The 14,598-nt window shown below is 41.8% G+C and overlaps 1 protein-coding gene across 1 annotated transcript in view; it reads left to right on the forward strand.

Annotated features, from left to right (window-relative positions):
• Positions 1-13,620, forward strand: part of PLEKHG7 (pleckstrin homology and RhoGEF domain containing G7) — a 28,968-nt gene extending 15,348 nt beyond the window's left edge. The window contains exons 9-17 of the mRNA XM_054279641.1: positions 375-470; positions 1,762-1,875; positions 3,525-3,699; positions 5,081-5,196; positions 5,964-6,057; positions 6,521-6,600; positions 7,882-8,041; positions 11,912-12,009; positions 13,513-13,620. Coding sequence (XP_054135616.1) covers positions 375-470; positions 1,762-1,875; positions 3,525-3,699; positions 5,081-5,196; positions 5,964-6,057; positions 6,521-6,600; positions 7,882-8,041; positions 11,912-12,009; positions 13,513-13,620 — 1,041 coding nt within the window. The remainder of the gene's footprint in view (positions 1-374; positions 471-1,761; positions 1,876-3,524; positions 3,700-5,080; positions 5,197-5,963; positions 6,058-6,520; positions 6,601-7,881; positions 8,042-11,911; positions 12,010-13,512) is intronic.
• Positions 13,621-14,598: the final 978 nt, after the last annotated feature.

Consider the following 14,598-nt stretch of genomic DNA (forward strand, 5'->3'; position numbering starts at 1 on the left):
TCTGTCACACACTATCACTGTTTTCCAGCAGATGCCATTTACCCACTGTCATTTTTATGTCAATCCATGTTAAATACAGCTGCTACCCTAAAACAAATTTAATGGACTAACTAATCTTGTTTCAAAGCTTCTGTCATCAGGCATTTTCACAAAATAAGTGGGTCTTTATATAGATTTTTCTTAGCTTCTAACTAGTTCAAGCATTCTGGGCATAATTCTGAAGACAATTCTGGCAATGGTAGAGATAGGTATTGGCACCTATTAGCTTGGAGCATTTAGAGAGACCAGGGATGGAAAATAAAGCTGACAGTGGAATTAATCTTAACTTCAGATCACTGATGCTAATTTATCTTTATTTTCTTCCCCTTACTTAGATAAGTCTCAGTTTTCTGAAAACATTTTTTGAAACTGTGAAGAAGCACATCAGCAAGTCAGACTCTCCTATGGATTTCAACCCCATACTCAGAATGGTAACATAATTAGCAGTATTCTTGCTTTAAACACAAGCAACAGACCATTTATCAGGGCATACATATCACATACATATCACAGCTCCAGAGCCATCAGGTTCTGTCCAGCCCATGCCATCTGTCACCAGCAGTTTGGTCTCAGCCTCAGGTTGTTCCTATTCGAAGGATGTTTATATTTCTATTCATTGGCATATTTGAAGAAGTCATGGAAAGGTGCTCTGTATGTGGAATCAAGTGTGGAAATATTTTCCCTTCCTGGAGAACAGCAGCCCAGACTCTGAGGAGATTTTTCCACTGTCAGAGGCAAGCTTCCCACCCTGTGGAAGATATTTCCCTGAAACCAGACCCCAGTCCCATCACTGCCTCCTTCTACTCCTTCACACCAATCCTCCTTTACTCCACTGACCAGACCCACAAGTGTTTATAATTGCTTAATTAAGAGCTCATTGACACTGAAATTAGACTTTGGCCTGTGTCAAGCAAGAGAGAGATGCAGCCACAGCTGTCCTGCCACTGCCAAGCCCTGCCTACCCTGCAACCCTCTTGGTCAGTCTGTGTGGGAAACAAGGCATTTGTCTGAACAGCAGTCTGCAGGAGCTCTAATTCCTGCTCAACTTCCCAATGCCTGTAAAGCTGGAAATATTAATCAAGATAGAAAATCCATTGATTGACAGAACCTTCCCTAGCAGTAGAGGCCATTAGAAAACTTCTGGGAAATACCAGAAGACCCTGCCTCAGTGTTAAGATTTTTAATGGAGTCATTCAGGCTAGAGCTTGGTTTCTTGCCCCTGTGAGCTCTGACTCCAGGTGCTCTTATTGATAATGTTTGTGTAGACAAAATCCCAGACAAAGCTGCATTTCATCATGCATGACATTCAACATCTCCAATGTAAATGAGGCTATCCTGTTATTTAGAAATAACATGCTCAGATATGATGCCATGCTACATGAAGTCATCAAAGCTGTTTCAGAAATAGTGGGTATCATTTTCAACTTCCATATGAATTTCAACATCATTTATTTCTAATGAGAACAAAGTCTAAGAATGTGTCACACCTCTGTAGATCTGTTAAAACTGTACTCCTATACATTACTAAAGCATTGTTGTGGCATTTTTACTACTTTACAGTTTTATTGCTGTTTAAACTGCCCTTTACTTTTTTAATTCCCTCTTTTCCCATTTTCCTAGGTACAGGGAAATCTCATATAACATGCGCATTACAACCCCAAAACTCCTGTTTCTCTCTTTGTCATTTTTCTTTCTTAATAAATTTCCAAACCTTTTCTGCAGTTTTTCCAGGGTGACCTCTGTCAGACACACCAGATTTATTGCCTTAATTATACCTCTGCTGTCTTCTACTTGGAAAAGCTGAGACAGAGAGAAGATTTTGGCATCTACCTGAAGGTAAAGTGATGGTTTTATTGTTACTGCTGTTCGTGTTGTTGTTGTCTTCAGCCTTCCTACCTTATGACAGGATTTTAACAGCAAACTAGGAATGTTTATTAGAATCAAAACTGTGTAGACAGCATTTCACATGGATTTTTTTGAACTGCAGAGCATATCACTGATTGGAAGTCACCTTTCTGAGTGTATGTTCACCTGCGTGTGTGAAAGTCCCTACCTGTAATTTAGAACAGATAAGGGGGGAAGAGCTGGGCTGCCTTTTTGCAGGCAGAAAATACAAACTACTAGCATCTTTCATGTGTTTTGCACATAATCTCTTGACTCAATCACCTCCACCTTAACAAAGTGAAATGGTTTACAAGAAAAAAAAAACTAACACAAAAATCAATTTCAAATGTCTTACTTTGGCAAAAGATCTGTAAGGGAGAATTTACCTCCATCTAAGGTTGGAAAGAGCACTCACTGGACTCTTTATCAAGTTGCAGCGCTACAATAGGTTTTGTCTTTGCTGACACCAGCAGTGCAGGGGTGGGGATCTCAGGCTCTGCTCTTTCTGACATCACTAGCAGACCAGTGTGTCTTGTAAATACTTAAGATTAATCTTCAATATTACAGGTTTAGAAAGAGAAACCTCAAGTAGTGGGCTTTTCTCGCAGGCAGCCCAAAACTGGAAGGACATCTTTTTGTGGCAGGCAAGTTCTGCAGCTTGGGCCTTGGGGTTTCACATTGCATACATTCACATATAGGAAAACCGTTCCCCACTGGCAAGTAGCAGTGACCCCAAAAGATGAGGTGGCTTTCAAACCTAACTCAGGTTAATTTTCTCAGGAAGACCTGAGAAAATTAAAACAGCAGATAAATAAGAGCCTTACTGGATATGACAGCATGGCCACAGCATCTGGAATGCTAAGCAGCAATGCAGAAACTCAGTCTGGAGAGGCAATGCAACTTACCCTGTGGAGAGCTGTCCTTGGCTTGGCTGGGATACTGTTAATTTTGTTCCTAGTAGCTGGTGTAATGTTGTGGTTTGCCTTTAAGATGAGAGTAATCCTGATAACACACTGATGTTTACTTGTTGCTAGGCAGTTTGCATTAAATCAAGGACTTTTCTATCTCTCACCACCACCAGTGAGGACTCTGGTGGGACAAGAAGTTGGGAGGGGACACAGCCACAGCAGGTGACCCCAAGTGACCCAAGGGGTATTCCATACCATATGATGTCATGCTCAGTACATAAACTAGAGGGAAAGCTGACTGGGGGGGCCTCTGCTCTGGGACTGGCTGGGCATGGACCAGTGGGTGGTGAGCATTGTGCACCACTTGATTTGTATATTCTGTTGTTTTTTTCCCTTCTGTTTCCATTCTATTAAACTGCCTTTATCTCAAACTACAAACTTTATTTTTTATTTCCCATTTCTCTTCCCCATCCCACAGGAAGGAGTGAAGAGTGAATGAGTGGCTGTGTGGTTTAGATACTTGCTGGGTTAAACTATGACAAGAGATTTTATAGTGCCCCTGTTCTTACTGAGAAACTTATCTTTCATTAGTCCCTGTCTCGTTACAATCAGCTAATGATGCAGAAAACTCTTTGCTACCTCCTAGCCAGAAGGAAGCTGAAGCCTAAGGCACATTTTCCTTGTCTTCAGCAGTGGTGTGAACAAAATGAACAGTGCAAGAGGCTGCATCTGCCAGAGCTGCTGGTTGCTCCTCTGCATCGACTGACACGGTATCCCCTCCTCCTCAACAACATCTGGAAGAGGAGCACTGATGAAACAGAGAAAAGTTTTATCCAGTCACTTAAAGAGAAGGTGGAAAAGTCTATAAGTAAGTAACAAAGGTTAGAAGTCAAGTATGCAGTTAGAAATTAGAAAGTTACATGGCTTTTTTTGCCTGTCCTTTGACGTGTGAATTGGTAAAGTGTCTCTGCAGAAAAGCAACAAGGATGTGAGTACCTTCCTACAATCCTGACCCTCATTCTGTAGGGAATGATTTGGGCCACCTTGTGCTGTCAAAGCCTCTCTGAGCAATGTCACAGGACTCCCAAATCAGAGAGTCACCTCTATTTTCTTAGAATCATCTGCAGTGACAGGCAAAAAATTAAAAGCAGATCTCAAATTGAACCACATCAAGAAAGATCCCAAACAAAGAAGTCTTTCAGTTGGATTTATGTCTAAGGAGGATTTTTTTAGGGCTGATCCTTAATAGGATAAATTTTCTCTCACAAGGGGAATGTTATGTCCATGACCTTTCACTAATGACAGGTCCTACTATGTAAAGTTGTCTCAGCTACAGATTATTATTTATTGCATAAAACAAGAGGCTGGTCCAGATATTAATTTTTTTCCTGAATTTTTAAAAATATATAATATTTCTATATTTAACATATATAAGGACAGCAGTTTTAGGTGTGGCCCCAAAAGACCATGAGATGTCTGGAGAGTATTACTGGCAGAATAAATAGGTCCTTCCAGAAATTAGACACCTCTGGATGAAGGAAACCAAAGACAGAAGGGTGACCCCTCTTTACTCACAGACACCTGACAAGTTTTGATCAGTGAACCAGTAACATAATAAACAGTTGTAGTCCAAGCACTCCCCTTCTGGTGGGGAGGTATGTGAAAACCATTATCTGAAACCATTATCTGCAATATCACTCCACCCAAAGACTTGAAATTTCAGTTGCAGGTCCATTAAAGCTTTGCCCATAATGGCTTTGAATCAGCAAAGACACAGTCCCCATTTTTCACATTTTGAGGGACCCCCACGTCAATCACTTCTGGCAACACTTCCTCTGAAATTAATTCTCATTAATTTCAACAGTCTTTTTATCAGGCTCTATATAATGAAAAATATTTTTTCTCTCACTATACCAGACAGTTTAGGATGACAGGACTTTTTTTGAACACATTTTTAAGATTACAGTTCAATTGAGTTTTATATGATTTCCTGTTCCCCAGACAGATTAGTAAACACAATCTTTTCATTTAGCAGTGAATTTAAGCATCTTTGAATGCATGAATTGAAATTCTGTCCTTGCTGATCTAAGTAGAGTTTAGGCATTTTTTACAATGAGATCAAGATTTCATCGGGGGCCTCACATGTGAGGTACTTCAGCTTTCACAGGAGAAAATTGGTATTCAGCATCTTCTAGAAACAGGACTGCTTTTGCCAGCCCTGGCAGTAACTGGTGTTTCACACATTTCAGGGGATCTGGAAGGAAAAGTCAAGTGGTTGGATAACTTTCAGAAGTTCAGGCAGCTGCAAGAGGTCATAATTTGGCCTCAGGTCTGGGATCGTGACAAAAGGTTCTTTGTTCCAGAGGTAAGCAGATTTTAAAAGAGGTTTGTTTGGTTTTTTTTCTAGAGGAGGGTTTAGTTTCCTGTCTGTCTTCCTAGTGTGGTCTAAAGCTGGCTGCTTGACTGTGTTCTAGCTAGTGGGGATGGCTCTGCTCTAACAGAGGCAGCTGCAGCCTGGGCACTGCAAGTGCTGTAGCTGAACACACACAGTGCCTTGGATGGCAGCAGGGGCTGCTCTCCACATCCAGGAGAGGGCAATGATACAGTCCAGGGGGACTCTATCATATTTGCTTTTAGGGGACAGAAGGAAATGGGATAGATGTATTACCAGCATTCAATAAAGTAGAAATGATTTGCCTCTTTCACTTCTCAAGCTGAGCCAAAGAACTTCCCATTTACACTTAAAATGCATTACAAAAAATCACACAGCATACCTGGGTGTGCACATTTTTGCCGTACCTACCCAGACAGATTTTAAGCAGCACTATTGTAACATCACCAAGTGGGCCCCACCTCAAGGATTATGTCTGTTCACATACAGGGCTGCAAACACCATTAAACTCAATTTGGAAAAGTAAAACCCAGCTTAACATTTCAAAAGCATAAAGACAGTTAAGCAATAGCACTGTTGAAGAAACACAGGCATGCTCAGTTATCAGCTGTGTGATGTACTTAGCCTGAGGTAAGAACACACAAATGCTCATCTTGTTTAGCTGCTGGTTGCTTCCCTGTTCATCATCCATTATGCATGATTCCCCCATTCTCTTTCTCTCTCTCTTTTTTTGGGTCAAGTGTTTGAAGCAAAACTTAAGAGAAAACAGCAGTGAAAACATTTTGTCTTCAGCGAACAGACTTCTCCTTCATGAAGGGAAGCTGATGCTAGCAGGTAATGTCCCTGATCTCCTGATGTCCAGCGATAGCTTAACAGAATTATACATTGTTATGGCAGGTCTAGAATGAACCTCTGCAACAGCATTTGGGCAGGTGCAGGAAGGTAAAAGCAACCATTTAGTTTATTAGAGAGAGACTGAGATACCAAGCTGCCAATAGGATGATAGTCTGTATGATTGTTTATTGTCCCTTTTCCTTGCAAGCAAGGAGTTGTTATATCAGAATGAGGCAGCTGCTACAAGGTACAAATTTAGTAGCCAAAATGACTGAGACGTATGATTTAGTGCATTTGAGAATGCACACTGGAGGACAAGTAGTTGTGAACTATACTGGAGCCAAGGCTTCTTTGTTAAAAGCATTCTGGAAGGTGCAGTGATTCATAGATGTGCCTCATCTTAGAAGTAGCAATTCCTTAAAATTATCACACCATAAAACTGATTTTTTGTTTTTCTTCTCAGAAAGCACAAGGCTCCTTGATGTCTACCTCTTTTTATTTGATGATTTCCTACTAATTACCAAAATTAAACGTAACAAAAAGGTAATAATGTCTAGAGATATACATGGTTGCAGTTGTTACATTTTTTAACTTTTGGATGGCTTTTGAATGTCCTTTGGAAGATTGATCTAATTATAAAAATACAAGATGACTAATCAGCATGAAGAACAGCTGATACCTCCTTATGTGACTAGCAAACCAAAACACTGATTCAAAAGCCTGCTTCTAGGCTCAGCATGGTACAGGAACACTATTACTGGCAGAATTTACATTACAAGACCTTAATATCTTCCTGATGTTGTTCTGATGAGTTGGATTCCTAAAGCTCAGAAAAGTTTCAGGAATGTAAGGCTTTTTATAGCAGGCCCTGCAACCTGAGAATTTTTTATCCCAGAAATATCAGAACTGACAGAAAGAAGAAAAAAAACTTAAAGGAAAAAAACAGGGAAAGGCAAAAATTATATAAGGTTGGCTGTACTGCTTGTTGTCCTCTCTTTGCCTTGATTTCCCCAAGTTTGAAATTGAAATATAATTACTCATTTTAAGAAAACGTTTCTTGATGAATGATTATGCCATAGAGTTCTATAGATGATAAATATCTCTATTTAGACACCAACAGAAGAACTAGACGACCTGAAATTCCTAAAGCTCCAGTGTAGGAGTGCATTTAGCTAATTAAGTCTATGCAACTGATGTAAACTGAGTCTAAATGAACCTACGATAATCTCCAAGGTTTTTTGGTTTTTTTTTTTTTTAAAGAAGCAGGTGTTCTGCTTTAGAGAGAAAGGAGATAAAGAAAGCATGCAGTGAGATGTTTTAGACTTGCAGCACCATCCCTTAGCAACGAGGTTGGTGAGGGAAGCAGAAATTCAAGGGACCTGGTACCCTTAGGCAAATCTCTTTGAGGGCTGTCCCAGGGACATGTGTTGGAGAACCTTCTGTGAAGGACTGCAACTCATCTGGAGCTCCAGGGAATCTGTCCTGTGCATATGCATGAGGAGAGATAAGGAAACTTACCCCCAAGGAAAGGAGAAAAAAACCTGCTATTAAAATAAGGAGGGAAAGGGGGAAAATACTTTTGGAATGCCTATGACTGTCTTCTGCTTGTGGACTTGTATTGTATTTCTTTTTTAGCTTTTTAATGCAAAGTGTGACCTTGCAGGAGAGCTCCAGGTACCACTCAGTTTTTCCAAGATTCCTCAGGCAAATAAGATCTCTGTGTATCCTTGATAAGAGAAAGCACATAATTTAGAGTTGTTTAGTGCCTATACCTCATGAGCAGATGGCAGACAACCTGCTAACCAACTTCATTTCTATTCCCAGAAATATGGAGGCTCAGACACCAGCTTAATCCCCGTCTGTCCTTCCCTCACTCCTGAGCTGCAGTCCTTCATAAGAGAGGGGGGATTTTGCACAGTCCTAGACCAGCCCATCCCACTAGACAGACTCATACTGAAAAATGTTGAACCCATCCAAGTTACAGGTAAGTGCCTGCATGCACACCATGCCTGTTATGAACGCCTTCATCAACACCATGTCAATGCACTGTGTGTGTGGCAGCATAAGGACAAGCTGCTGTTTGCCCACAAACCACCCCCAGACGCCTGGAGTGCAAACACTGGTGCCTCAGCCCTGCCTGGCTTCACAGCTCTGCTCCTGCTGGGAGGCATGAGCTGCTGCCTCAGACTCCACAGCCCGCAGCCCCTGCTGCCAGCAGTGACTCACACACACCAGTGACTGTCACATACTATCCATTCACCCCAAAGGAGGCAGCAAGACTCCAACGATTTCTTTCTCACAAGCCAAGTGTTCCCTTTCCTAACTGTCCTAACATGGTCTCTCAAACCAAGGGTATCTCAAACCCCAAATCTTTCAGTTCACCCCAAGAACATTTTCAGTCCCCAACTAGCTTTGCAACATTTTTTCAGCTGCACCACTACATTGTTCTCCCAGATATCCTCCCACATAACACAGCAGCCATTCTCAAGGAGGCTGGAGAGGAGATTTACCTCCTGCTACTGCTCCTACTCACATCTCCACCAGCTCCTGAGAGGATGGAAATCACCCAGCACACATCAATGCTTCCTCGCTCTCAGACATCCAAATGCATCACTGGGGAATACTTCTCCTATCCTTGCTGCTGTGCAGTTGGGTGTGGAGTGAAGGAGGGCTGACTGCCACAGAGAGTGACCAGCCTTACCCTGCCAAAACAAGGTTCCTGAAGTCACCAAAATCAGATTTTGGGTCAGGGAGCAGGCATGCACCATCAGGCCTCCCCTTGGTCTGAGCCTGTGACGCAGCAGGCTCCCACACACCTCACCCTGGTGGTGAATGATGCCACATCCCCTTGGTGGCCAGTCACTAGTGATGCTCCCCGGGGCTCAGTATTGGTGCTGGTCCTGTTTAACACCTTCATAAAAGACCTGGATGAGGGGAGAAAGGGAAGCTTTAAGCCACACATGGCATTAATTTGGGTGGGAGTGTTGATCCAGTGGGAGGTAGGAAGGCTCTGCAGAGGGATCTAGACAGGCTGCATCAATGGGCTGAGGCCAAGTGCAAGAGATTCAGTAAGGTGAAGTGCTGTGTGCTGCACTTCAGTCACAACACCACCAGGCAGCATTATGAGCCTGGGCTGGAAAGCAGCCCAGAGAAAAAGGACCTGGGGTGCTGGTTGACGGCCAGCTGAACATGAGCCAGTGTGTGCCCAGGTGGCCAAGCAGCCCAATGGCATCCTGGCCAGTATGAACAATAATGTGACCAGCAGGACCAGGGAAGAGATCTGTACTTGGCACTGGTGAGACCACAGCTCAAATTCTGTGTCCAGTTCCAGGCCACTCTCTACAAAAATACATTGAAAATCCAGAGTGTGCCCAGAGAGGAGCAGTGAAGCTTGGGAAGGGTCTCAAGAGTAAGTCCTAAAAGGAGGAATCTGGGGATGTTTAGCATGGAGAAAAGGGGTGATATCATCACTCCCTATAACCACCTGAAAAGAGGCTGTAGCCAGGTGGGAGATGGCCTCTACTCCCAGGCAAGCAGCGATGGCACAAAAGGAAATGGCCTTAAGCTGCACCAGGAGAGGTTCAGGATGGACACCAGAATATTTTCACAGAATGGGTGGTTAAGGATTGGAACAGGCTGCCCAGGGAGGTGGTGGAGTCAGCACCCCTGGAAGTGTTCAAGAAATGACTGGAGGTGGCACTTAGGGCTGTGGTCTAGCTGACATGGTGGTTCAGTCAAAGGTTGGACTCAATGATTTTGGAGGTCTTTTCCAGCCTTAAGGATTCATTGATTCAGTCTAACACTGCCAAGATCACAGGAGACTCCTATATCAAAGAGAATGAAAAGAAATACAAATCTCTGGGCTCCAGGGTCGTCCTATCTTAAAGATTGAAAAGAAGAGCTTAGGGAGCTACAGTGCTCTGTGAGAAAGCAACAGATAAGGAAAATCAACCTAGAGTCTGTAAAATTTATGATAACTTTGAAATACATTCACCCAGACTATTTAGCATTCAGCATCAATGCTGAGAGGATATAAAGGTAGGCAATAAAAGGCAAATTACTAAAGACAAGATAAGGGGATGAACACAAAGAATAATAACCTTTTTTTAAAACATGTTCCAGGCACTGTCTGCCTGCCTAATTAGCTCCCCTACCAAACCAGTAGAAATGGAGTAAAAGTACCAGCCACCTCTTGCCTGCAGGTTGGAGGGGAGGGCAGCCCCACATCCCATGTAAGCCCAGGCTGAATGCAAATGCAAGGCCAACAGCTCCTCGGGTGCTGGAGAAGGCAGTGCAGTCACCCTCCAGTTTGCACCTAATAGATTTGCCATAAAAACCATAATGGAGATGGAAATAACATTTCTGGACTTTTTTTTTCCCAAGCCAGCATTTCCCATAGAGATTCCTAACCAGGGTCTTTCTATCTCTGTGATCCAGCTGCAATCATCAGAATAGAAAAAGCTGCCTTTGGCATTCCAGCCTAGGCTCTGTCCACTGGTTATGACCCTTCCCTGCACCCTTGGCCTCATTGCTTGACTTCTCTCCCATATATTCTTACCAGCTTTACTAGAGCTGTAGCCATGGTAAGTGTTACTCACTTGTAGTCTCATAAGACCTTGGAAGCCCCATCCTAAGACAGGACCCCTTGGGGGTCTTATTGGTACAATAAAAACAGTGAGAAAAATTACTGTAGGGAGATTGCAATTTGGATTCCCACCATTCTTTGTAAAACAACAAGCAAACATTCCAATGTCAACAGAAAATATCCCATTGCAGGAGAAAGAAAAATATTTAATATTGTCTGGAATGTGTGACCTTGGGGAACATTGCCAATTTATCTGCACTCTCAAAGAGACTTTTATTACTGGCGGCACTAAAAGATTAGTTAGCATGTTCTCAGAAAGGTCATATGATCCATCACATTAATCAAAAATGAAATCCTGATTTTTGATCTAGCAAGTACTTTTGCTTTTGTTAGTTTGCTGAAGGCTGACATCACTTTGAAAATAAACAAAGCTCAATGCAAGTATTAGAAAAAAAATATATGTTGCAATATCCTACAAATATCCTTTTGGCAGCAGGCTGATAATTCTTTTCCAAAGCCGCCTATGCATTAGTGAAGGAATAGAAGATAAAATGGTGAGTTCATAACACCAGGAAGGTACCCTAAAAGGAGAACTACCTGCAAACACCATGACAAGAGATATAACTTTACGTGTAAATACAATAGTAGGAACCCAGCTCTAAAGGTTGTAAGCAGCAACATTCTTTCTGATTAACCTCCCCCTTTATTCCAGATGTGTGACATTGGTGTCACTTTGTCCCCTTGCAGAGAAATGCACTACATGATGCTCACAGTCACCCTCATGAACAAAAGTGTGGCAGGGAACAGAGGCACTATGCCTGGGCATCCCCAGGAGCACCAGCTCAGACCCAAGAAGAACCCAAAGACAGCACCAGCCACTTCCCCATGTGCCAGCCATAATACAGACTTAAATAAAACAGGACTTCTTTTTTTGATATTTGTTTTTCTTTAACTTCAGTTATGATTTAGGCCACTTTGAAGGGAAATATTTCTTAATGATGCTCAGGTAGACTCAAAAGCACCTTAGCTGCACAATGATGAAGCAATTAAAATTTAAAAAATGCAAGTAGAATTTACATTTTGAAATAAGAAAGCTTCCTACACAACAAAATTAACTCACCCTATGAGGGTGCAATTGCCCTTTTAGAAATAAAAAAAGATGCTTACATATATCATTTCTTTGATCATAAACAATGAAAAAATTGGATATAAAACTGGACTGACAGTTGTCTGAGGTGCATTTATATCACTTTTTTACATTTTCCACAGTCTTCAGCCTGCGGAATGCTTTTCTAATTCAGCATGAGAACAGGTATCGGCAGTGCATAGCACTCTTCTTGCTACAAGCTCAGACAGAGACTGCCAAGGTAGGTAACACATCTTTTTTTTCTTCTCTAATTACCCAACTATGCTTTCCCTAAAGGAGGGTGGCAGCCTAAAAGTGGTCATGCTGTGATAAGAATCTCTTACAGTTGTGACACTTGACCAAAACTAAAACAAAACAAAATAACACCCCAGTGCTCTGGCTCACATATTTGTTACAGAATTTTTGCTGCTGAACATGTTCCAGTTTTCTATCAGGGTGGTTAGCAGGGCATATTCTTGCTGAAAAACATTATCAATTCTGATTGAAAAAAAAAAAATATCCATTTCTTGTGTCACAGAAGACGGTCAGCCCCTCTAGAGCAGTCAACACCAAAACAATCCCCCCCTACACCCAACTCACATGCACTAGTACTCAAATCAGAAAACTGTCTCATGCTCATCTATTCAAAACATGCATTTTGCCATTTCAGACTGAACAGATGGTATGATTAATTCCACTGTTACATAAATTTACCCCTCATTTTCACACCATGTCACATTACTAGTAACAGCAGTGTGTATAACATCTGAAAGTGTGTCGGGCACTTCACAGTATTTTGCTTTCTCATGTAAGTTGAATTTCCTTCTCTAATACCTAATGCACAGAAATTTGATAACCACAAATACTAATTCTTACAAGTAAATGGTGGTAGACTTGTTCTAAAAGAAACACTGAGTGAATTCTTTCCATTTTCTAGTCACTGGCTGGTACTTGGAATAGCTATCCACTCAAGAAGTCATTACTTTCTCCTGTTACTGAAATAGGACCTTCTTTTTCCAAAACTGCCTTCATACCAGGGCTACCATCTTCTCAATGTCATAGAATCACAGAATAGTTTGGGTTGAAAGGGCCCTTTAAAGGTTTTAGTCCAAAGGATAAATCCTCTTAGGGTTAGTCCAATGTTTAATCATAGCAATTCAGAGACAACTCAACTTCTGTCACCAGACTATCTGGAGAGAAGGAAGTTACATATTTGAAATTATCTCTACATCATTCCCTGTCCTCATACCTGGATGACAGCAAACATAAACCTGAATGCTGTCAGCATGATAACAGAAACTGAAATTCAGTTGGCAGCACATGGCAGATCTTGGAGAAGACAGAACTTGTGATGCTGATAGAACAGGAGCTGTCGTAATCAAAAAAATGAGGAACCCAACTGCAGGGACAGCATTAAGCTGATGAATAAACATCACAAGAAAGGGGTGAAATAGCCTGTAACAAACTTCACCATTACAAACAGAGCATTAAAATCCTACCTTCCAACCAAAAATAGATGCATTTGCTGGAAATCCCTGGCCTCAGACACAGATTCCAGCAGCATGCAGTGGCCTGAACAACTGGGAGAGTCTCAGTTGTGGGATAATTCATGTTTCCTTCAGCAATTATGAGCACAAGCCTGAAGAGAGGCTAAATAAAACTAAAGGCTCTGGATGTTTATGCATCTTACTTACTGGAAAATTTTTAGGTTGTCTTGGTTTACAAATATTTTTTCTTGTTACAGAAAGCATGGATGTCACAGATAGAACCAGCAGTCTCCAATTACACCACACAACATGAAACCAAGAAAAGAACTGCTTTCTGCTTTCCCAGTGAATCCTCTGAAATTTAATAATGTCAGCATTGCACTGATAGAGCCAGTGGAAGATTATTGTGGTGATAATATAGTTATTTTATAATATAAATACAATGTCTTATGTCTCTGAAGCTAACAAATTTCTGACTTGACAAAAGTATGGTGCATAGACCACATCATGTAGGAATAAATTGGAGGAGAGGAATGAGCCATGCAACAAATGTGTCACTCCTAGATGCTCCTTGCTTCACCTAGGGAAGGTTCTTGCCACCCAAGGAAGTTTTAATAGAGCTTGTCATTTCCTAGAAAGCATAACAGGGAAAAAACCCCTATGTTGGTAAGGACAATTCATTCACCAGAGAAGTTTAGAAGGGTTATTGCATCATTGAAACTGTTTTAATAAATTTCATTAAATTAGAATTGTGTAGCCATAGCTTCTGATATTTATGTGTCTCTACCCAGTAACCTATAATATCCCAAGATGATTTTTGCATTAATACTGAGTGTGTGGATAAATGTATACATATGTATGCACTTACCTGGTCCAGTGCTGTCCAGATGCAGCCTGGCCACTGTGATACACAAATTCCTGCTCTTCCCCTGTGCCTATCATGGGCAAGTTTTTCCTTCCTGGGAAAGGAACAGCCATAAGGTTCCATGCCAAGGGGGGGATGTGTGAAGCAGGAGGGCAGAGCAGAGTGCAGACAGATCTGCACCAGGGCATTACACAAGCTGCCAATGCCTTGCCACAACTTGGCTGACACAGCTGTGCTCCATCTCCTGATCCCATGTTCAGCTGCACACTGCACCACACCAAAGGCTTACCAGAACCTCAGAGCATCCTGAAACCAGTGCTGACAGGACAAAGGTATTTCAAGCCCAGAGGAGCCACACCTGACAGACTAAGGTGTGTGCTTTATGTGCTGGCAGAAGGGAGAGGGTATTTCACTTTGGATACTTTTTAACAAAGCAACTTTTAGCCAGGTCTACTCAGTTTAGCAGACAAGCAGTCAT

Source organism: Melozone crissalis, unplaced genomic scaffold (genome assembly GCF_028551555.1).
Source record: "Melozone crissalis strain CALT ecotype California unplaced genomic scaffold, PUWL_Pcris_2 ptg000004l_1, whole genome shotgun sequence".
NCBI lineage: Eukaryota > Metazoa > Chordata > Aves > Passeriformes > Passerellidae > Melozone > Melozone crissalis.